Source organism: Schistocerca americana, chromosome 2 (genome assembly GCF_021461395.2).
Source record: "Schistocerca americana isolate TAMUIC-IGC-003095 chromosome 2, iqSchAmer2.1, whole genome shotgun sequence".
In the NCBI taxonomy this organism is placed as follows: domain Eukaryota; kingdom Metazoa; phylum Arthropoda; class Insecta; order Orthoptera; family Acrididae; genus Schistocerca; species Schistocerca americana.
Window position 1 is genome coordinate 704,404,056 of NC_060120.1, and position 24,840 is coordinate 704,428,895.

The following is a 24,840-nucleotide window of genomic DNA, read 5'->3' on the forward strand; positions in this document are numbered from 1 at the left end:
CCTGCCAGGACCTGAAGAGTTTCGCGAAACACGTGAATAATGATAAGCCAGGACAAAGCTGCGCCGGCCGCGGTGGTCTCGCGGTTCTAGGCGCGCAGTCCGGAACCGTGCGACTGCTACGGTCGCAGGTTCGAATCCTGCCTCGGGCATGGATGTGCGTGATGTCCTTAGGTTAGTTAGGTTTAAGTAGTTCTAAGTTCTAGGGGACTGATGACCACAGCTGTTAAGTCCCATAGTGCTCAGAGCCATTTGAACCATTTGAACAAAGCTGCGAAATAAAACTAGCTTGGTGACTCCGATCTGGGATGTTCGGCCACCTTTTGCAATTCTTTATTTCGGCAGCTTGCGAGTGTGTGATGACGAAATGATAGTGAGCGCAACCACTTACCTAGCCCTGAGCGGAGAAAATCCCCGACCGTAGCGGCAATCGAACCCGGAACCCCGTGTTTGAGAGTCAGCAATGTTACCCACAAAACCACGAACCGCTGACGGGCAAAGCTATGGTTACAGCATCGCAGTCTACCTGAGTGCTTCTAAATCCCAGAGCCTGCAATCGTCACGTCCAGTTTGCATGTAAGGGGACATGCAAACAGGGGCGTCGAATTTCTAGTCAAAGTTTGTTTGGATATAAGGAGAAAGTACGTGAGGATACCGGTGTACGCATAAATTAATGTTGTGGAATGTTGTTACGTGGGCTTCTCCAGATCACGTCTTGATAACAACGATACGTCACCATCACAGCATTGTAAAAGTATTAGCCACTCCAAAATGTCGGCGTAGGTATAATGACTGCATTTAGCAGCAGACTATCGTGGCCGCACCACAAAACGATCAGTAACACTAATATTTTTAAAAGAAGTTCCTGAATACTATGGTGCAGGCGCCCTTATTGTAGTAAAGACGTAACTATTTTGCGGGGACTTATTCGCCTGAGTTTTCCGTTGGAGTACTGGTACGAATTAAGTCAACCATTCACCACGCAAACGTCGCGCAATATATCCAGTGTTACCCGTTCAAACCCGTGGCACTTCAGTCGAAAAAATCGCAAGGACTGAACAGAACAGTTAACATAATTTTGGCAGTTTGAAATGAGTCAGATTTCGCGAAAAACAATTTCTTCGATAGGTAATTGCATTCAAACCAGGAACCATAAAGTTTCAAAAGTGTTCCCTTCATTTCTAGGGCATTCTAAGATGTACCTGCCACTTATGATCACAAACAGCAGTGGAAAAAGGTCACCATCAGAATTGAAGTTCATCAAAAGAAGACTCTGAATCTCCATGTTAGAAGACGGAAAATTTTACCTTCGGTCGGTATTGAAAGGGATATTTTAAGACAATTAAGTTATGAAGATGTTATAAGTATCTTCAGTAATAGTGTAGGCGCATTCAATAAGGCGATAACATTATTTAAAACTTTCATTTTAAGACTGACTCTTTGGTAATGTAATGTATTTGACTTAAATACATGTAAAATTTGCTGGGTTTATACAATTCACAATAGGTCACCTTTTCGCATTTAACGCACGCTAATCCCTTGCCTAAAACTCGCAACTAATACGAGTATACTCGCAGTGAATCGCGCTACTTTACATATACGCTGCAACAACGCGCTCGAACGGAAAGTTTTTGATCGCCCCTCATATAACAACTTAGTATCACAAAAGGTTTATCTTCGCGTGTCAGCCGAAGATACTTCCAGTTCCTTGGGCATATTTTAAGAGAGGGGAATAATTTATACCACCTTGCAAGACAAAATCGTCGGCAGAAAACCAAGGCAGATCAGCAAGTAGTTGGTTGGATCAAGCGAAGAAGACTAGCGGCCTGCATCTTCACATTATGTTAATTTGCTCTAAAATACTACTTTGGCGGGTAAGTTACCACTACATCTCCGCTAGAGGTCTGCAGATTCTAAATACGGCCCTTGTAGATTTTGGACACTTTGAATGTGATACAGCCGATTCCCTTTCGCAAAGTTGTCCCATCGGAAACTTTTCTGTGTAATGACTGCGCCGTGGGCAGGACGTTGGTCCCTATAGTCTTCCTTCGTTGCCTCGCTTTATCAGAGAGTCGTCAGCCTTCGCCGTCTCCGTGCAGCGTTGTCCTTGACGTGACGTAAGCGACTAAGCTCCGAACAGCTGACTGAACACAAGCCGCCAATGTCAGCGCGGCAATGACACAGTTCAGCCGGGACGAGGCCAAGCTCGCTCGCGGACACGGAGGGACTCCTGAGTGTGCAGTCGAAAGGCGCTACAACGTAACAACATCAAAGCAGCATGCTAAACAGTTTCGAATTGTCTAGATCTGCGAATACGAGGTGTGGCTATAAAATAACGTAAGATATGTATGTTTCAAAAACATAAATATTTAGTTGTTATCACCCTCAATGTAACACCGTCCTCTATCCCTAGACAGCTCCAAGCGAAATTTGCATTGATGGAAACTGCTGGAAGTTTTCCTCTATGGGCTCCTTGATCACGAGTGCCGCTTCTTCTTTCACTACTTCAGCGGACTGAAATCTTGTTACTTTTCATGCAGATTTGACGTTGGCGAATATATATAAGGCACATGGTGCTAGGTCAGGCGAATAAGGTGGATAGTCTAACACTGGAATGCTGTATTTGACTAAAAACCTCTTAACTGATAATGCGGTACGTGCCGGTTCATTGTCTTGATCCAGAACCCGCGACTTATGTGGGTTGTGTTTTTCTTATTTTCTCGTGGAGTTGAGCAAGAACCTCAAGGTAGTAATGTTGAGCAATAGTATGACCTTCAGGAACCCAGTGAAGATACACAATTCCATGAATATCGAAAAAAAGCAGCCGGTCGGTGTGGCCGAGCGGTTCTAGGCGCTTGAGTCTGGAACCGCGCGACCGCTACGGTCGCAGGTTCGAATCCTTTGGCATGGATGTGTGTGATGTCCTTAGGTTAGTTAGGTTTAAGTAGTTCTAAGTTCTAGGGGACTGATCACCTCAGATGTTAAGTCCCATAGTGCTCAGAGCCATTTGAACCATTTTTTTTATTTTTTTTTAAAGGCAAATATCAATTGCTTTGCATTTTAATTTGCTCATTCGAAATTTTTCGCTCTCGTGAAATTAGCCCCTTTCAATGCATGGATTGGCGGTTACTTTCTGGATCGTAAGGGGAAAAGCCAAGGTTCGTCACATGTTACCACTCTTTCCGAGAAATTAGAAGAATTTTCAGTGGTACAGAGAGAGTCAGTACAAACATTTTCACGAGCTTCTTTCTGTTCGATCGAGAGAATTTTCGGACCTAATTTCGCTCACACTTTTCTCCTGTTAACTTGGTTACGTAAAATTTGCCTTACGCATTATTTGTTAATTCTTACAGTTGCGCTCAAACGACGGTCACATCCAATTACACTACCAATTTTTTTGAGCTTTTCACCCTTTTCTGATGTTGAATGGCGTCCCGGGTGTGAGTCATCTTCAGTGTCTTCTCGGCCACCTTGGAAAAGCTTGAATCACTCAAAACTAAGCTTAAGAGATGAACAGTCTTCGCCGTACACTTCTTTTAGCAAAATATAGGTTTCAGTAGCAGTTTCTCCAAGTTTCAAGTGACTCTTCACGGCAATTCTTTGCTCTGTTATTACAATTGTAATTTTTCCAGCAAAACAAAATAACAGCTCTACACAGATGAAGTCCACGGCCACACTGATTTGCCTACAGACAACAGAGATGCCGCATTGGACAGGGAAGGCTTCAACGCTTTACAGCTGTTGGTCGTTCATCCTTGGCGCATGCGTACTTTGGGACAGCATCAGTCACGTTATTTTGTAGTCACACCTCGTAATCGTATTTGTCTTTCTTCGTGTAAAAACAGAGCTGCTGACTGAATCTGCGTGTCGAAAACTTGTGATAGAAAGAAGTATCTGGTTCTACAAGGCATAGAATGGAATTCCATAGGCAGATTCGCTAACTCTGTAAATTGGAGAAAACAATTTCGTTTTAATTTTCTTTTAGTTACCATAACACCAAAATTGTGCTTATTATCCACACTGTCACTATGTGCCGTGCATATTAATGGAAAGGAGCTAACATGAATGTGTTAAATGTCTATAATGATGCATTAAAGACATGATTCACACTATGTAAGCTTCACACGTCCTGCAACTGACGATCCCTATGAGGTTCACGAAGTGGGCTGGAGTCTAAATAACTTCCGTATCACTCTACTCTCGATTTATTGTTTCGAACGTTTCATTTGTCAGGTCATTAACACATATTATCATAATCCACTGCTATCATCTACCACACTGAGCCCGTCCACAGATACAGACATTCATGATTTTTGTAGCTTCTCCCCATATTCGGATTTGAGAAGTTCACAGTGAGATCAAATTTAATAAGGCAAGAAAGCGTTACATTTCTTTCTTATTCGCGGATTTCTCCACAAAGAGCTGTACCGAATCAATAGAAGTCGTTACAGAATTTTTCTTTGAATACGGAGGGCATCAGTATCAAAATTTGTCATAATGCTATTGAATTCTACTTCAAAATAGGTTACACATCGCTCAAACACCAATCTATTTCAATATTTTTACGTACCGACCACACAAAACAGACTTTCGGATGTATGAACACTCCCACTTGCAACTACACTACTGGCCATTAAAATTGCTACACCAAGAAGAAATGCAGATGATAAACGGGTATTCGTTGGACAGATATACACACCTGGAAATTGAAATAAGAACACCGTGAATTCATTGTCCCAGGAAGGGGAAACTTTATTGACACATTCCTGGGGTCAGATACATCACATGATCACACTGACAGAACCACAGGCACATAGACACAGGCAACAGAGCATGCACAATGTCGGCACTAGTACAGTGTATATCCACCTTTCGCAGCAATGCAGGCTGCTATTCTCCCATGGAGACGATCGTAGAGATGCTGGATGTAGTCCTGTGGAACGGCTTGCCATGCCATTTCCACCTGGCGCCTCAGTTGGACCAGCGTTCGTGCTGGACGTGCAGACCGCGTGAGACGACGCTTCATCCAGTCCCAAACATGCTCAATGGGGGACAGATCCGGAGATCTTGCTGGCCAGGGTAGTTGACTTACACCTTCTAGAGCACGTTGGGTTGCACGGGATACATGCGGACGTGCATTGTCCTGTTGGAACAGCAAGTTCCCTTGCCGGTCTAGGAATGGTAGAACGATGGGTTCGATGACGGTTTGGATGTACCGTGCACTATTCAGTGTCCCCTCGACGATCACCAGTGGTGTACGGCCAGTGTAGGAGATCGCTCCCCACACCATGATGCCGGGTGTTGGCCCTGTGTGCCTCGGTCGTATGCAGTCCTGATTGCGGCGCTCACCTGCACGGCGCCAAACACGCATACGACCATCATTGGCACCAAGGCAGAAGCGAATCTCATCGCTGAAGACGACACGTCTCCATTCGTCCCTCCATTCACGCCTGTCGCGACACTACTGGAGGCGGGCTGCACGATGTTGGGGCGTGAGCGGAAGACGGCCTAACGGTGTGCGGGACCGTAGCCCAGCTCCATGGAGACGGTTGCGAATGGTCCTCGCCGATACCCCAGGAGCAACAGTGTCCCTAATTTGCTGGGAAGTGGCGGTGCGGTCCCCTACGGCACTGCGTAGGATCCTACGGTCTTGGCGTGCATCCGTGCGTCGCTGCGGTCCGGTCCCAGGTCGACGGGCACGTGCACCTTCCGCCGACCACTGGCGACAACATCGATGTACTGTGGAGACCTCACGCCCCACGTGTTGAGCAATTCGGCGGTACGTCCACCCGGCCTCCCGCATGCCCACTATACACCCTCGCTCAAAGTCCGTCAACTGCACATACGGTTCACGTCCACGCTGTCGCGGCATGCTACCAGTGTTAAAGACTGCGATGGAGCTCCGTATGCCACGGCAAACTGGCTGACACTGACGGCGGCGGTGCACAAATGCTGCGCAGCTAGCGCCATTCGACGGCCAACACCGCGGTTCCTGGTGTGTCCGCTGTGCCGTGCGTGTGATCATTGCTTGTACAGCCCTCTCGCAGTGTCCGGAGCAAGTATGGTGGGTCTGACACACCGGTGTCAATGTGTTCTTTTTTCCATTTCCAGGAGTGTATTATACTAGAACTGACATGTGATTACATTTTCACGCAATTTGGGTGCATAGATCCTGAGAAATCAGTACCCAGAACAACCACCTCCGGCCGTAATAACGGCCTTGATACGCCTGGGTATTGAGTCAAACCGAGCTTGGATCGCGTGTACAGGTACAGCTGCCTATGCAGCTTCAACACGATACCACAGGTCATCAAGAGTAGTGACTGGCGTATTGTGACTAGCCATTTGCTAGGCCACCATTGACCAGACGTTTTCGTGCAGCCACAGGACATCGTGTTACGACTCAAACTGTGCGCAATAGGCTGCATGATGCTCAACTTCATTCCCGACGTCCATGTCGAGGTCCATCTTTGCAACGACGACACCATGCAGCGCGGTACAGATGGGCCCAACAACATGCCGAATGGACCGCTCAGGATTGGCATAACGTTCTCTTCACCGATAAATGTCGCATATGCCTTCAACCACACAATCGTCGGAGACGTGTTTGGAGGTAACCCGGTCAGGCTGGCGGTCTTAGACACATTGTCCAGCGACTGCAGCAATGTGGAGGTTCTCTGCTGTTTTGGGGTGGCATTATGGGGAGTCGATGTACGCCGCTCATGGACGTGGAAGGCGCCGTAACGCCTGTAGGATACGTGAATGCCATCCTCCGACCGACAGTGCAACCATATCGGCAGTATATTGGCGAGGCATTCGTCTTCATGGACGACAATTCGCGCCCCCATCGTGCACATCTTGTGAATGACTTCCTTCAGGATAACGACATCGCTCGACTAGAGTGGCCAGCATGTTCTCCACAGATGAACCCTATCGAACACGCCTGGGATAGATTGAAAGGTCTGTTTATGGACGACGTGAGCCACCAACCACTCTGAGGGGTCTACGCCGAATTGCCGTTGAGGAATGCCTCAGTCTGGACCAACAGTGCCTTGATGAACTTGTGGATTGTATGCCACGACGAATACAGGCATGCATCAATGCAAAAGGTCGTGCTACTGGTTATTAGAGGTACCAGTGTGTACTGCAGTCTGGAGCACCACCTCTGAAGGTCTCGCTGTATGGTGGTGCAACATACAATGTGCGGTTTTCATGAGCAATAAAAAGGGCGGAAATGATGTTTATGTTGATCTCTATTCCAATTTTATACACAGGTTCCGGAACTCTCGGAATCTAGGTGACGCAAAACTTTTTTTTTTTTTATGTGTGTAGGACACGATTGGGGCCAGTATAATTCTTGAGAGAGACCGTTCTTCTGTGACCGCTGTCGGCAGTGCTGTCCTTGAAAGTAATAGTTATGAAGCAACAACATCAGTCTCCCTAGAACAGCTGAGGAAAACCACAAATTGTTCTACAGGCGTGTGCAATGTCTCAGCACGAACTGGACGTGAATATCATGAACCTCGTAAAGGAACTCTGTAGTTGTTCACGTATCCTTCTCGCGGCTTTGAACTTATACCACGTAATTTTCTTCTGTTGTCTCTTAGTGACAGCATACTAAATTGATGGAGGTTTATGGATTCATATTACCGTGTTAAAGCGTATGAAGAGGAGCTGCATATTTTGGACAAGCAGCACTGATACCAGTGTTTCCGAAGGTTGGCGGGAAAACGTTGGGAAGCACCAGTTTTAGTACTGCCTTACATGAAATGTCTGGCGAAAATACAGAAATATCTAAACGATCATTATACGATATGACTCTGTGAAAATACGAAAGAAGTCGAAACTGGGCACAAATGGTCGACGACAGCCCGAACACACGTAATATTGTGTTGTGCCGTAATACGATATTTGAGGTGTACATGAGTTAGCAACGTAGTAGGATACATTATTAAAATTATTACAAGTGGTGGACCATTCACACTTGCGTTAAAAGCATTAGATTAGTTTTCTCTTTAAGTCCGGCAGTTGCTTGATGGGTACTGTGGCTTGCCAGAACTTTGGGACCACACGATATCGGATTTTACAAGCGATTTAGCTTCGTAAGATCAGGCCTTCGTCTACTATTGTGTACTTTATGCTTGTCGATAAGATCGAAACTGATCGATAATGATCGGAGACTTTATAAGTGACTACATATGGTGATACGTGTAACGCAGGAATCCTACGTGCTCCGAGACCTCACAGGTAGACACCAACGAAATTCCCGTCTTCTAGCAGCGGTGTAAACAGAAAAAAATGTTTTGCCAAATCAGCCAACGAACGACTTCAATTGCAAAACAGAACTTGAAGTATAAACAAAATCGTGTGACTGCAAAAAATAATTGCAGTGCACTATAAAAAGCTCGGGCAGGGAAAAATTTAGAGAGTTGAAGCACGATTTGTTGTAATATGACCCTTCTTTTGCACCTTCACTTATTCTCACATCGGAATAAATTTGTGGCTGATAAACGTCAGTGTCCGATGAAGAGGACTTACATTTCAGCGAGATGTAGTCCGCCCGCACACGGCGAGAGTTTCTACTGCTTGTCTTCGTTCTTGCCAAATCACTCTTCGGCCAGCAACGTCGCCGGATATCTCCCCAAATGAGAATGTGTGGAGCATTTTGGGCAAGGTCCTGCAACCAGCTCGAGATTTTGATGATCAAAGGCGCCTGTTGGACAGAATTTGACACGATATCCCTCAAGAGGATGTCCAAGAACTCTGTTAATCAGTCCTAAGCCTAACAATTGCTTGCGAAAGGGCCGGTGCGTTACTGACTAGCTCAATTTGGGGATCTTTTTCTCTTGAATAAATCATCCAATATTCTGAAATCGTTATCAACTGGTTCAAATGGCTCTCAGCACTATCAGACTTAACTACTGAGGTCATCAGTCCCCTAGAACTTAGAACTACTTAAACCTAACTAACCTAAAGACATCACACACATCCATACCCGAGGCAGGATTCGAACCTGCGACCGTAGCGGTCGCGCGGTTCCAGACTGTAGCGCCTAGAGCCGCTCGGCCACCACGGCCGGCTGAAATCGTTATCATTTGTTTGTCTGTACATGTATAATTCCATTGTGGTGTGTCGTTTTTGTTTTTGTCTGAGAGTGTACATTGCCCTGAGAAAGCACTACGAGTTAAAATATTTTCATTTTGATCGACAAAAATCCTGTCTCTCACTGGCAGGCCGAGGGTAATTCCCCGTGATCTCGTAAATTAGGCCGCTGCAGATGAGTGGGTACCGGTGAGGCGTGTTGCCTGCCCGCTAGCCTACTCACCGAGCACGCCGAGCCGGTAGTTGAGGGAGACTACGATGACGCCGCGCTCGACCAGGAAGTCCGGCCCGAACTGCGTACGGCCGCCCTCGCCCTGCACGAAGCCGCCGCCGTGGATCCACACCATCACCTTCAGGGGGTCGGCGGAGTCCGTGTCATTCGGCAGCTGCAGGCGATATAGGACATTACATAGCACTTGTCAACTCGACAACTTCTCCAAAATAAAAAAGTGGCTATGTACATCGTAGGCGTATAAATGTGTCTGTGAAAGTTAGCAGGAAGTTGCTTTCTTTAGGTGTATATGGAAATGGTTATCATGTCGAGGTTGAGCCGTGAGGTCATCTGCCCAACCAGTCTTCGTGTTTTTTTGGTACCTTACACACAGTAACAAAATTTAAACAAGTTGAGATTTATCTTCATGTGAGTGTGTGTGAATTCCTAAGGGACCAAACTGTTGAGGTCATCGGTCCCTATACTTACACACTACCTCAACTAACTTAAACTAACTTATGCTAAGAACAACATACACACTCAAGCCCGAGGGAGGACTCGAACCTCCGGCGGGAGGGGATGCGCAATCCGTGACATGGTGCCTCAAACCGCTCGGCCACTCCGCTCGCCTTATCTGCATGTTTTTATTTTCTATACATATCTCTGCTGTGCTGATGAAGAATATAAACCCATTTTTTCTGAAATCAGTATTTTAGGTGTTAATTCAAAATATTCGCTTTTACTGACAATAGACTAATTAGCACATTTCACTAGGGGAAGGCCGATACAGCATATACGAAAATTAGAGATATTTGGAGAAAAGAGAATCAGCTGTGTGTCAATAGCTCAGGTGGAAAACCTAACACAAAGCAAAGAAGAGAAAGGTGTAAGGAATACATAGAGGGGCTATACACGAGAAATGAACTTACGACGTATTATTATACGAGTAAAAGGGAAGTGGAAGTAGATGAATGTCAGATTGAAGATGTGATACTGCGAGATGAACTTGACAGACCCCAGTCGAAACAAAGCGTCTAGTTAAGACACCATTCAATCAGAGCTATTGATATCTATGGGAGAGCCACTTACGACGAAACTACTCCATCCGACATGCAAGATGTTTGAGACAGGCGAAATACCCTCAATATTTCAAGAAGGATGTAGCAGTTCAGTTCTATGGGAAGCAGTTGCGGACTATCGGTTTAACAATTCATGGCTGCGATATACTAACACGAATTCACTACAGAAGAACGGAAAAACTAAACTTATCTCAAAGGATTGGTTAAAGAAAAACAAATCTACGCATTTGTAGACTCAGATAAAGCTTATGACAATGCTGACTGGACGGTTCTAGGCGCTACAGTCTGGAACCGTGCGACCGCTACGGTCGCAGGTTCGAATCCTGCCTCGGGCATGGATGTGTGTGATGTTCTTAGGTTAGTTAGGTTTAAGTAGTTCTACGTTCTAGGGGACTGATGACCTCAGAAGTTAAGTCCCATAGTGCTCAGAGCCATTTGCACAATTTGTCAATGTAAGAGGGGAATTTTAATTGACATTCTGCATCCAAAGATATTGCAGCTTTGAATTAAAGCATGTATATGTTCTGCGTAATTCTCACTTCTTGCCTAGTAACCTATCTACCAGTATTCTGAATAATTCCCATGCATTACATTGTTTTGGAGTCAATGTTTCTTCCAGATGTTTTTATTGCAAAATGAGCCAAATTTGGAGTCCGGAAAAAATTTCTCCTTTCACTTCTGCATCAGACATCTGGGGAAACATTTACATTATGAAATGAAAAGCTGCAGAATCACTAGCCAAACCTTTAAGGAACTGTTTAGTTAGTCCCAATTTATTATGCAGGGATGGTACCGCCGGTTATTCCTGGGTGCAAGAGTTCCTCGCAGTATGTTATTTATGGCTCGAATTAGCTATTCTCTCACAGGCCATTCTTTCTTAACACAATGTTTGGCTGTTTCTCAGCTATATCAAAGACAGGAGAAACATGAGTATTTTGTGAAGCCTCTTTGAAGTCCTACAAAGAGTGCAGTTATTTTAAAATCTCCACATAATAATCTAAAAAACAGCGGAACAATATTGCACTTTAGTATTATCTATTGGTAACCTACAGTATTAACAAAGGAAATAGAGAGGAAACTTATAACCAACATGGCATTGGGTGATATCTACTGGTTATTTATCGAAGTAAATGAACGTAAGATTTTATATCTAAGTCTTTTAAACACAAGGATATCCTCATTATTTATAAAATAATTGATATTTTCACAAAAATATCATCATTTTGTGTTCTGAAGGTCAATTATAATCAGAAAGTGTTGTTGAACTGACAAACAAATTCTTGTTACATAGTGTTACTTATCACACATTTTATAGACCTAACTCTTTCAGAATAGATTTTTCATATATAGCCTTGAATCTCTAATTTTTGAAAGGGTAGTAAGAGTAATAGCTAGAACAGATCATATGCACAGTTTACATTTCTTTGTGAAGACGACAATAATACGCATAATTATACTGGTTGCTACGCTTCTGTATAAGCAATGGCTGTGTGGGGACAGAGAGATGAGAGGCGGAAGAACTTGAGGAAACAGTAGAATACAAGACATTCAGAGATGAGGAAAATTAAGATGAGATGAGTGAACACAGAAGAAAACGTAGTAGAAGAGTACTGGGAGAATAAATAATGATTATATCCACTAATTACGTTTACGCCAAATTAAGTCCACTTCGTCTTTCTTCGTGTTACTCTACGGGATTCCTCCCACAACTTTCATTGCTGTTTCTTTCTGGCCTATAGTGGTGAACACAGATGTCATTTACAATAACAATTTGAAGCATTAATTCAGCCTGATTCTTTTTAAAGCAGTCCAAATGGTTCTGAGAAATTCGTTTTCCTTTAGCTTTTGGCATTTTTCATTAATACGACAATCATAAAATACAAACGTCACTCATACATAATTATACACGGAAATTGTATCTTACAGTTTCATCTGATGAGTTGAGGAAGTCGGCTGTTCCATACACTGTGGGCCATCAATAAGATATTTTTAACTTGTTTGATTCTTTCATCTGTTGTTGCAGTCTCTATTCGTCCTTCACGCAGGTTACTTTCAGGGAAAACTTGGCTGCTTTCAATTCTTATTTCGCACCTACTACAAATGAAGCTGCGGACTCCTTACACGATTTGTAACCCTTCTATATTTGGTTAGTGATTCAGCGTAGAAAAGGAATAAAGTTAATACATGTTGGCTTCCTTGTTTCATGGCCTCTTTTTCCGCAGTCACAGTATTACAAGTTACATAGGTTATATAGGTTTACAGTGGCAAAAGACTACATAATCTGTTCACTTCAAACAACTTTAAGCTGTGTTAGTGTTCCAGTTTACCCTTTTGAAAGAACTCCTTACGACACAACTACTTTAAATAGTGGCGTATACAAAAGTATTGCACAGTTCAGGTTGACAAAGTACAATTCTATGTAACACTTACCAACAAAATAAAAACAAAAGTACATTATTTTTGACGCGTGGGATTAGCCGAGTGGTCTAGGCGCTGCAGTAATGGACTGTGCGGCTGGTCCCGGCGGAGGTTCGAGTCCTCCCTCGGGCATGGGTGTGCGGACATTCGCCACGCCGGACATTTGCCACGCCGGACATTTGCCACGGCGGACATTTGCCACTATTTTACCTGCTCCGAAGTGTCGGGTCCCTTGTCTCCCCCTCCTGCTCGTCCTCCTCCTCCTCCTTCTCACTCGCCGCCCGACCCGCAGTAAAGGTACTCACTGAGCCTTTCCGCTGCTTTTCTTAACATAGGACCAGAATCTTTACGGATTTTTCGCCACATTTGTAGAGAGAGTTTCGTTGTGGAAACTATTAAATGCATCTCGCATTGAAATCCGCACCAAATTTCGAGCCACAGTAAAACTTCGCCAATCTTGGAGATATTGCGCTCGTCTAAATTATACGTGCCTTTTTTGGTGCTCCTGCAGCAGCTTTCTGTCGTGTTTTGTGTACCATGGGTGATCAGTTCCGTCTGATATTAATTTATTTGTTATGAATCTCTCGAGTGCTGTTGATACTATTTCTTTGAACTTAAGCCACATATGGTCTTCACTTAAATAGTTTGGAAGGATAGGAGACTATCTCTTAGAAAGACGTCAACCAAATTTTTAGTTGCTTTTATAAGTATATATATTTCGCGTTTAGTTCTGGTGAATTTCTTTGTTACGGAATTCAGCCTCGCTACGACTGTGTGTTCACTAATTCCTGTACCCGTCGTGATGCTCAGGATTATTTGTGGCTAAGAGGTCAAGTGTTGTTTCGTAACCATTTACAATTTGAATGGCCTCGTGAACTAATTGTTCAAAATAATTTTATAGAAAGCATTTAGAACAATCATGGACGTTGTTTTCTATCTACAGTAAGGTCTGAAAATGTATTTCTGTCAACATACGGAAGGTAGATTGAAGTCACTGCCAACTATAATTGTATGAGTAGGGTACCTATTTGCGACGAGACTCGAGTTTTCTTTGAAATGTTCAGCAACTGTTTCATCTGAGACCGGGGGTTGGTAAAAGGAGCCAGTAATTAATTTATTCCGGTTGTCGAATATAACCGCTGTCCATACTAAGTCACAGGAACTACCTGCTTCAATGTCGCTTGTGAGCTGGAACACACATTACATTATTTTTCCTTAAGTTGTGCTTCTTGTTTCTGTTGTAGTGAAGATCATTACAATTACGGCTTTTCCCTCCAAAACCTAGGATGCTTTCTCTGTGACCCTGTAAATACCACAATGTAGTACAACAACGTACAGTACAAGCATAGCATTCTGTATTACTTCATTTCCATATTTCTAACATTTTAAAATTGTACGTCGACTTTAGATGACACGTCAATCATAGATGTTCTTATCTCTGTTGATGAACGTACTTTCAGTCATCTTTTGAACATTGTCCCGCTACACTTTATTAACTAATGTTTCGCCGCAAGGGATATCGGATTTTAGAGTAAAATAGTATGGAGTATGTCGTCCTTCTTTTCAAACATTCACATACCTATTTCTTCTTTCTTTATTGTCTTTTGGTGATACAGTTGTGGTAATTAAAGTAGGCACAAATGCAGCGATCAAAAAGAAATGATTAGCGTACATTCACATTCTGTTTACAGCGTTCCTTTCTTGTTGCTCTCATGCCGATGGACTGTTTCTATCGCAATCAGTAAGCGTGAAAGGAAGCTACCGTACAGACAGAGGGATCTATATTTATACTTGGCAGAACTAATTACATACTGACATAATCGTCGGAATTGCTTTCGTTTCCCAAAAGATATAAATATCTCGATTTCGGAAAAGAAGTTCTGCATTTCGCCAAGATGTCGAAGAAGAAGGGTCCTTACGTACTGGTTGTATCGAGTAAAATGTGGAGACGGCGGTTTGAAAGCGGACAGAAGAAGTACGAGGAAGAGCGTCCCTTACCTGAGGGATCGCTACCTGGCGAAGGGGCAAGTGTGGCAAATGTCCGGCATGGCAAATGTCCGGTGTGGCAAATGTCCGGCATTCGTGTTTGTCCTTAGGATAATTTAGGTTAAGTAGAGTGTAAGCTTAGGGACTGATGACCCTCGCAGTTAAGTCACATAAGATTTCACACACATTTGAACGTTTTTTTTACATTATTTTTATATCAGCATCATACCTTCTCCAGGCTGAAAGGGTCCTGTTGCACTCCCACCTAGTAATGCTGTAAACAGAGGAGGAGAAAGAGACACTAATGAAACATGGATCCACGAAATCGCCATCAGAACGTCAGGAAGAACATGAATCCACTCGTAGCAGGCTGATGGAATGGTCATGCATCGGTCGCAAACTTTAGCTTTCGTAGATGGCCGTTCCGGTCTCCGGCAGCATAGATAATTAATGATTTCTTCCGATAATTAGTGATTTCCTCCTGTGGTACTCGTCAGAGAAAAAGACGTCCAGCTGTAGTGTCAGAAGGTGAAGTATCAGAACCTCTTACGAAGCTTACCGGGAGCGGGACTGCTTCACTCTTGATCATCCATGTCCACGATTGTGTATTACAGTTCTGAAACATATCTGAGAGACATGCTAACGAGCTAAGAAACAAGACTGTAGCCTGATGATGGACCTATGTCTCACAAACGCGTCTTGATTACCAAATGTAAGTTTAGTTAACCAGCGTTTTTCGCTCGTTTAATATACGGGACTGGATTGCGTGCGTTTGTCGTATTACACACGAATCTTCCGTTGAATGAATCTAATTTGCGTGTGGAACTTACGGTCATGGAGAAATGTTTTAATGTTGGCGAAAACCTGCCCTTAAGAAATGGTTCAAATGGCTCTGAGCACTATGGGACTCAACTGCTGTGGTCATCAGTCCGCTAGAACTTAGAACTACTTAAACCTAACTAACCTAAGGACATCACACACATCCATGCCCGAGGCAGGATTCGAACCTGCGACCGTAGCAGTCCCACGGTTCCGGACTGCGCGCCTAGAACCGCGAGACCACCGCGGCCGGCCCTTAAGAAATCACTCAGTAATTTGTAATATATCTGCATGGTCATTTGAGAGCGTGCTAATTGATGTAAGTGATAAGCCATTATACTGATATCTCTGGGAGGTATGTAAACAGATAGGAGACAGTACATTAAGTGTGGGTGAGTTCCTGCCTCACCTGCGGTGTGTACACGTTGAGGTAGAGGCAGTCCTCGCTGCCCAGGTAGACCCCCGCGTCGTTCACTTGGGCGCAGGGTGAACCTTCCGCCAACGCGTCCAGCACGCTGTCCCATGGTCTCTTAGGCTCCGCCTCCTGTTACCAAAGGATACAAACTGTCTTCAGATAACCACCTACACAAAGAAACCAAAAACAAATCTTCCGCCATTCCTTTGGTCTTGTAAATTTTAGATGTCACACTAATCAGTCCTGGACTGACTTTTAGACGTCTTCTGTATTGATCTATGAAGTATTCTACTCTGGACCTGACGAGTACTCTTATTCCACTTTCACAGTACGACAAGTGTACAAGTTCGTAATCAGGCCGTATTGAGTTAACGTCTCCAAGAGGCCAAAACAGAACAATATAGTTTAAGCTGAATGTCAGGGGGTCAAAGTCAAGTCATCGTACGCTATACCTAAGACAATCATCACGAGAATCCAATGCGTATCTGAATCCACTGGCAACGGTAGGCTTTCACAATCGTTTCACGGTATGTCACAAGCAGGTTGAAGATACGAAATGCTGTTGCGTGGCCGATCCAGGTTTTTATACAGGGTAGTTAGAAATAGTCTCAAAAGCTTGTAAGTGTGTTGCAGGGTAGGTTGTGCTGGAAAAATAATTGTTAAGAAAAAATTAGATGCGTTGCGCCGTTTCCGAGTTAATTAGCACTGAAGTTAGCCAACGAGGCCCTTGCGTGCGCAAATTCAAGTGGCCTGCCAGATACAATATAATATCAGTTGTTCTCATAGCATAGGTGAAAGCTCACGAGACTGCTCAGCTTTGGGCTCGCGTTCGATTCTTATTACCGTCCCATGTCCGATTTTCGTATCGTTCTGTTGTTGGTTTCTAGGAAACCAAACAAAGAACAGGTTTGGCGACGTCCTTAAAGGATCTCTTGAATTTGCGAGCGCAGCCGCCTGATTGGCTAACTTCAGTGCTAATTAACTAGGAAACAGATCAACGGAAATTTTCCTTAACAATTATTTCTCAGCACAACCAACGCTGTAACACCATTGCAAGCTTTTGAGACTGTTTCTGACACCCTTCACACTGGCCTTCAGCCGTAGTTGAGGGCAGCACTTTACCTGCTGGGAAAGCTGCCTAGGGCGTGCCGCTGCGTCTGTCGGTGATTGTACTGTGTCGATATTGATGACTTAGTCGGAGTCTGAAACACCGTTAGGCCGGGATATAAGATTCCAAACAACTGATGGTCTCCACCCAGACGTGCCAATATTACAAACTGCTTCTCTACAGTGTAATCATGGTGTAACAGTTAATGATGTAGGTCCTAAATATATCTCGTTTGGTGTATATAATTAAAAGAAAGCTGTGCTCAGCCCCATTTTCTTATTAATGTTTACATAGAAGGTGTTTGGCATGTTATCATGATGTATAGCTTTACCACAGCAGCATAAGAGTCAGTTTGTGAGAGCGTTGGCTCACTTCTGACTAAGTAAGGCTACCATTTACTGTAGTAAGCAAGTTACACTAATTTTTTGGAATGATGTTACATTATCTTACCTTAAATCTGCGTGGTCCCACTGGAGACTCTGCGTAAGGGATACCAGAGAAACTGACGTACGGGAAGCCATAGACGGTGAGGCTAGCGTAGCCCCTGACAAGGCCTTCTTCTAAGCGCACCACAGGCTGCTCTTGAGGAAGAGGCTGCAAAACGAAAGCGCAAACGGAAGTTACGCTCTGTGGCAGCTGTAAGGAAGCGCTGGGCATTCAGGATGTGGTTGTAAGCGCGCTTCGTTTTTGTAAACCTCATTCTCGACTGCAAGGCTTGGTGATTACGATACCTAGGTCTTCGCAATACAGGTTGAGTCAGGAGGAAAGGTACATGCTTCGAGTGGTGATAGTGACAATGATTCTGAGAAAAAAAACTTCATACAGACATACGTCCTATTCCGAATGGTTTCTGAAACAGAACACATTTAATATCACTTAAAAATTAAACTACATTAAATATCCTACAAAAAAAGTCCTATGCATTTCTTCTCTGGGGCTAATAGTTTGCTCAAAGAGAGCGTGGAATCCTGAAAATCTCGCGCGAGGCGCACGCGGTGTAGCTTATGTAGTTCTTGAGGGCCAGTTTGAGGTAGATTCCCGACTTGATAGACCACAAGGGTCCGTATCAAATCGTTCGTCTCGGGTTCTTCTACACTACTGTGGTACGTTGCAAACAACAACTGTTGAGTCATACAGAAAATAAAAAACAATGTATCTCGAAAATCATTCGTTATAGGTTTGTTGGTTGGTTGATATGGTGGAAGAGACCAAACAGCGAGGTCACCGGTCTCATTGGGTTAGGGAAGGATGGGGAAGGAAGTCGGTCGAGCCCTTTCAAAGGAACCATCCCGGCATTTGTCTAAAGCGATGCAGGGAAATCACGGGAAACGTAAATCAGGATGCCCGGACGCGGGATGCATCTGTCGTCCTACCGAATGCGAGTCCAATGTGCTAACCACTGCGTCACCTCGCGTGGCCATTCGGAATAGGGAACATGTCCACACGACGTTTTCTTGCTCAGAACCACTAATCCTATCACCACTCAAAGCATGTACCGTTTCTCCTGACTCACCCTGTGCATAATGCAAAAGCAGGCGAGAAAGCAGAATTAACGTTTCAGAGTGAAACTGTAGAGAGAGTGGTGCAATATGTGTATGAATAGTTTATTGATGTTGAATAAAAATGGAGATGGACGGTGTAACTAGTCGAACTAAGAAGTGACTGGCATTTACGACGATTTTCAGGGATTCACTGTTTTCTATATCACCCATGTGAGAAAGTTGACATGAGTATCGTAAGGAAAAACTTCATTGAGTGCTTTGCGAAATTTTGACTTCATACGTGGCTTTCAAAAGCAGATACGCTATTCACAACAGCAACACTAAGAGAGGGTAACATTAACTCCCTTACTATTTTCGTGTATACATTTTTAATCTCTCAGGAAACTCATATCTCGTTGACATTTAGGATTTTGAACTTAACAGAACTATAACACAGGCGTAAATGTTAACAGAAAACATTAGTACTAGAATCTACAGAGTAATCAATAACGGATTCTTGTACTGTCATGTGTGATAACCGACAGCAAATGTGTTTCTTTTCTAAAGCAATCAAAATACACAACGGAAAACGATAAAAACTATTTTTTGAGAGATTAAGCAGCCTGAATCACATGTTCCAACTAGTGTAATTTTTGTACATCAAAACATGCCGCGATGGAATTTATAAATCCGAATTTCACATATATCAGCATACGTAATTTCATTGAGAGTAGCATCTATTCATAGCATAATATCTATCAAAATGTAGTGTCTTCTTCAGTACTGTGTGTTGTGGAAGCTATATTATGATCATAAGAATTATACAGAAATTTAGCATAAAATCGAACATCAATATTGATATCCTCTTTTTCTTTGCATATTTTAATTGCTTTAGATAATAACCACATTTTCTGTCCGTTATCACACATGGTAGTGCAAGTATCGATTATTGATTACTCTATAGATTCTTACACTAATGCTTTCTGTTAACACTTATGCTTCATGTTACGTTCAAAATCTAAATGCCAACAAGACAGGAATTTCCTGAGAGATTAAAACTCTACGTCGGGCCGAGATACCAACCTGAATCCTTGCCTTTTCTCGGTACTGCTCTTACCACTACTGAGCTACTCAGACGCGATTTATGATCCACCCGCACAGTTGCATTTCTGCCTGTATTACCCTCCTTCCCCCTACAATTACAGCGTTAACTCCGTTACAGAGCAAAATATTCGTTCTAAATTCGTTCCGGTATTCAACAGTATGCTGCCTGCATGGAATGTTTAATCCAGAAGTCGATAAACATCATCAAAACTTGAGACGCGGAAAGGGTACCGTAAGAGATGAGGTAGCTGAAGCGATGTTTTGCGTGAAACTCAAGGAAACTTTTACAGAGACATACAAATGATGCAGGAAGCCTACGGTGATGAGTGCTCACGCCGTGCTCGATGTTACGAATGGTTCACACGGTTTAAAAATGGCCGGACAGAAGTCATAGATGACCCTCGCTCAGGACACCCTTCGATGTCTACCGACGACGCTCATGTCAGAAACGTCAACGTAATTGTGCGTGCCAATGAAAGATTGCAGAAGAATGTAACACTTCCGTTGGATCATGTCATCAAATCCTGACCCAGCATCTTGGAATGCATCGTGTTGCCGCCAAGTTCGTCCCACAGCTCAAAAAATGGTTCAAATGACTCTGAGCACTATGGGACTTAACTTCTAAGGTCATCAGTCCCCTACAACTTAACCTAACTAACCTAAGGACATCACACACATCCATGCCCGAGGCAGGATTCGAACCTGCGACCGTAGCGGTCGCGCGGTTCCAGACTGTAGCGCCTTTAACCGCTTGGCCACCCCGGCCGGCCGTCCCACAGCTCATGAGTCAAGACCAGAAAGACCTTCGCCCAGCATTCCATGAAGAGCTTTTGCATCGCGCAAATGAGAACGAGGTGTTCCTTAAGAGAATCATAACCCGTGATGAGACGTAGATCTACGGTAATGGTTTTGAGACCAAGGGGCAGTCTTCACAATGGGTAGGGAAAGGAGGTTCTCCAAGACCAAAAGGAGCTATTCTGGTCAGGTCAAATGTCAAAGCCATGCTGATAGTTTTCTTTGACTTTAAAGGATTAGTTCATCATCAGTTCGTGTCAGAGGGACAAACTGGTAATCGATGTTACTATCGACACGTGTTGCGACGCCTGCGAGAAAATGTGAGAAGCAAACGGCCTGAAATATGTCGAGACAATTCATGGCTATTGCATCACAATAAAGCACTCACACATTCATCCTTGTTGGTGCGTGACTACTGCACAAGAAACCAAATCAGTGTGCTGACTCGTCCTCCAGACCTCGCCCTTGCGGACGTCCTTAATTTCCAAAGTTGAAAACCCCTTTGAAAGGATGAAGATTTGCAACGACAGACGAGATAAAAGAAAATTCGCCGACGGCGCTTCGCGTGATGTAGCAAGAGGCGTACCAAGACTGTTTCCGGAAGTGGAGACGTCGTTGGGAGCGGTGTATCAACTGTCGAGGAGGGTATTTGCAAGAAGACCATGCACAATAATTAAAACGTATGCGTAGAAAAAATTTGTGGACAAAGTTCCGTAATTTTTTGAACGGACCTCGTATGTGACTGGAAACATACTTTTTGAAATACGGCTCATTCGGCTTTGTGGCAGCCGTCTGTCTCTAGCTACTACAGGGGATGTTGAGTGAGGTTATCACACGCTCTTACAGATCTTTCTCTCTTTCTAGTATAATCACGAAATTTTGCGACCACATTTGGCTGTCCTCGGGTTTGGCTATATGGATGTGGCACACGCTTCTCTCTAACGTGTGATTCTTGCCAATAGGTATCGAACACCTTATTGTCTTCAAATATGCCCTTAGACGGAAAAGTAAGATATTAATGACATGTGAACGAGGAGGTCCTCCTTGACCAATGCATCTGTCGTACGCAGCGTAGAACACAGCCCATCGTGCAAAAATTACATTCGCAGTCTTTCTGCAAGTGATATTTTCTCCAATTCTTCATTCGCAAATTGCTGATAATCAGCATTTGTCCGGTAAAGTGTACCACAAGACGACTTTCACTCACACAAATTAATACTAAAGCGAACCTGGTGATGCCTTGTTTCCGCGATCGCTCGTGGCTTTGCGTCTAGTCACTACGAATTACTGAGGTGATTTATTATACCGCTATGTGACAATCCCGCTACTTTATAAATCGAATGCAAGCTTCTCCTCTCTGTTTCACTGTTATAATCCAGCGGTAGAACTGCAGGGTGGCATGGCGATCTTGAGCAAAAAAGGACTTGCACATATTACAAGTGATATGGATAAACTATCTGTTGGGGCAGTATTTACCGGCCAGAGCATGGTCTATGCTTTCCACAGCTCCAATTCTCCGCACGCTTGTTTCAGGACTTTCACCTACTCATCTCGACACTCGTCCCCTCCATATCCGTTGTGTGAACTGTGCAAGTCCTACGGCGATCCCTTGCTCCCAGTGAGAATGATCTCACGTCTGCAAGTCACTGGAACAGTCTGCTGAATGTTCGGCTTACGCGACACATGCAGCTCGGTTGACGCTGCTGGTTAACCCTTCGGATGGCAATTATAGCTGAAACAACTGGTGTTCTGTTACACCGTTTCCTTTCGCCTGAAGCTTAACCTGACAGTTAAAACCGCTCAAAATAACCGGTTTCTGAAATAACCGATTTTCGTTTTTTTATTCTTATTACTTCCAGATAATAAACGTCGACGTCGAACGAAGATTGAAAAATTCTAATGAAAGTGAAGGAGTAGGATATCACGATCCGTGTGGGATTAATGCCACAGTTCCGGCTAAGGTATATCGGAGGCTTTTCTTAGGTGTAAAGAAAATGCCGGAACTAGTAACTCGTCGTAATTTACAATTTGGAACTGCACTGACCAGCTCCCAGGTCTCTGGGAGTTGGCTGAAAAGAACCGAACTCCAAAGAGCTCGCATCTCGTACTACCCGTCCTGACCCATACCAGAGAATGAAATGAGGCCGCTGCAGAAATAGGTCTCATTGTCTTCAGCAAAGACTGCGAAGGTGAGAATGACGGGCACGGCGACAAGGAAAACGAAAGGTCACAAGTTGATGACTTCCCTGCATCTTCACTTTTGGATGGTATTACTTTTTCATCCTGAAGCAAGCACAAAATCAAGAGTTCAGTTGTTATCCCAAGTTGACAGCATGTCAAAAGAATTATAGGTAAATAAATCAGATCTGCCTTTCCTTCCACGGAACACTGAGGACGTTTTCTCCTAATATGATATTGCAACTTTGTTGTGCCTCCGTTCTTATTCTTTTTATCCAAATGGACAGTGTACTTCATTGTTACCGCGACGTCGTAAAATACTTCCTAACTAGGGATGGTACTATTCTGCAAGACACCAGCGAGGGACTGCTCTACAGACCAGTCGCGGGCTCACTGCACGTACACGCGTCCGTCTAATAGGCTACGCCACACGGCAACAGGTGCATTATTGTGTCTGCAGTGCCGTACCAATTCTTATCTCATGTGTTTGTTACTAGTTTCTAACTGTATGCGTTGTTATTAAAATAATGCTGACTGCTTTCTCCAAGTTCTTAAATAATCCAAGATTTCAAAGCAATTAAAGTTGTACGAATCAACACTACTCGTGTTTTAAAAACAATTTTATTTAAAAACCAAAAAGTTAAGCACTAGTGTCACGGAAAATTATTATGCCGGTATTTTTACTCTGTTGTTGCCAAAAAACGAAAAAAACCTGATATATTGGAGACCATAAAAATGTCGAAAAATACCACTTATTCGGAACTAAAATATCGGTCTCAGTTTTAACCGGTCACTTTTTCCCATTCCTAATTATTCTCTGGCCTCATCTGTGTGCAATAACAGGAAGCCATTTCACTATATAATCTTGTTCTGATGTCATAAAAGCTCAGACAGACAAGTGCGGAATGGCTGATGTAGGAGACGGCTGTAAGTGCTTCATCTGTCAACAGCATAAGCAACACAGCCAGAGGACTAAGTACAGACAAGCACAACCAATAAGAATTCAGAATGTCCTTTACTTAAAACTAGCTAGGCACAATGTCTAAACTTGCTGGTAGAAACTAGACCAGTGCGACGCGGTGTTGCTTGGTTTTAGTTCCCAACTGCAAGGGAGTGGCATACAGAAGCACGAAGTTATTGTGTTCATTGTTGCTATTACTATGAACCTAGACGTTTTGCTGGTCATTGTGAGAGCACACAAAGATAACTATACAGCTAGTAGGTGTTTTTCAGTATGGTAATTTGAGAAAATCGTGCTACTTAGTTGTAGGCAGACAGAGTCAAATTACGGAGCATTGTGTTAAAGCCTCACCTTGCTGCTAAGCAGTCCTTCAAAAAATAAGTGATGCAATAGCGCAGCTTTTTAAAGCGGATTACGAGGGCTGGGAGCTGGCGTTGAATAATGCAACAGCCAACTACTTTTTATATGTCTTGGCAGACTGGTTAAGAACTGAGTGACTAGAAGAACGTTTTCTGCAAGCAATCTCTCTGTCGCCAGACACGCGCCTGCAGTTTTCGAAATATCGGTGCTAAGAAACATCCTTGGTACTCGGCTTTCCTCGTGTATTAGAATACTATTTATTTTTACGCCGGGAAGTTACACTCGCTCATGCATCACACGCCGTATGACGAAGTGCTGTTAGTGAAATTTAGAACAGTCAAAACTGGGAATGTCGATACATGGTTTGTATCACCTCCATATTTTTTGCAGTTTCCATTCCACAAGCAAGTTGACGGCCCTTTGTTGATTAATCTTGTCCCAAGAGATACTACAACATCTCAAATTCTACCGTGCGAGCAATTCTTTGTCGGCAGTCACGGCTAGTTCTCCCTGCGACCACGACAAACCCGTTTGTTGAAAGCTGCTGCCGGCCAGAGTGGCCGAGAGGTTCTAGGCGCTACCGTCAGGAGCCGCGCGACCACTACGGTCGCAGGTTCGAATCCTGCCTCGGGCATGGATGTGTGTGATGTCCTTAGCTTAGTTAGGTTTAAGTAGTTCTAAGTTCTAGGGGACTGATGACCTCAGAAGTCAAGTCCCATAGTGCTCAGAGCCATTTGAAAGCTGCTATCAACACCCATAACTTCCAACGTTTAGAAACCACCCACAAAGTTTCTTGAAATGTCGAAATACTGCACACAGAACTGAG

The 24,840-nt window shown here is 43.8% G+C and overlaps 1 protein-coding gene across 1 annotated transcript in view; it reads right to left on the reverse strand.

Moving 5' to 3' along the window:
• LOC124595341 (cholinesterase 1-like) overlaps positions 1 to 24,840 on the reverse strand; it is a 186,080-nt gene that overhangs the window by 50,698 nt on the left and 110,542 nt on the right. Inside the window, exons 2-4 of the mRNA XM_047134054.1 lie at positions 17,586 to 17,729; positions 16,022 to 16,156; positions 9,323 to 9,485 (exon numbers count right to left, since the gene is read on the reverse strand). Of these exons, the coding sequence (XP_046990010.1) occupies positions 9,323 to 9,485; positions 16,022 to 16,156; positions 17,586 to 17,729 (442 nt within the window). The remainder of the gene's footprint in view (positions 1 to 9,322; positions 9,486 to 16,021; positions 16,157 to 17,585; positions 17,730 to 24,840) is intronic.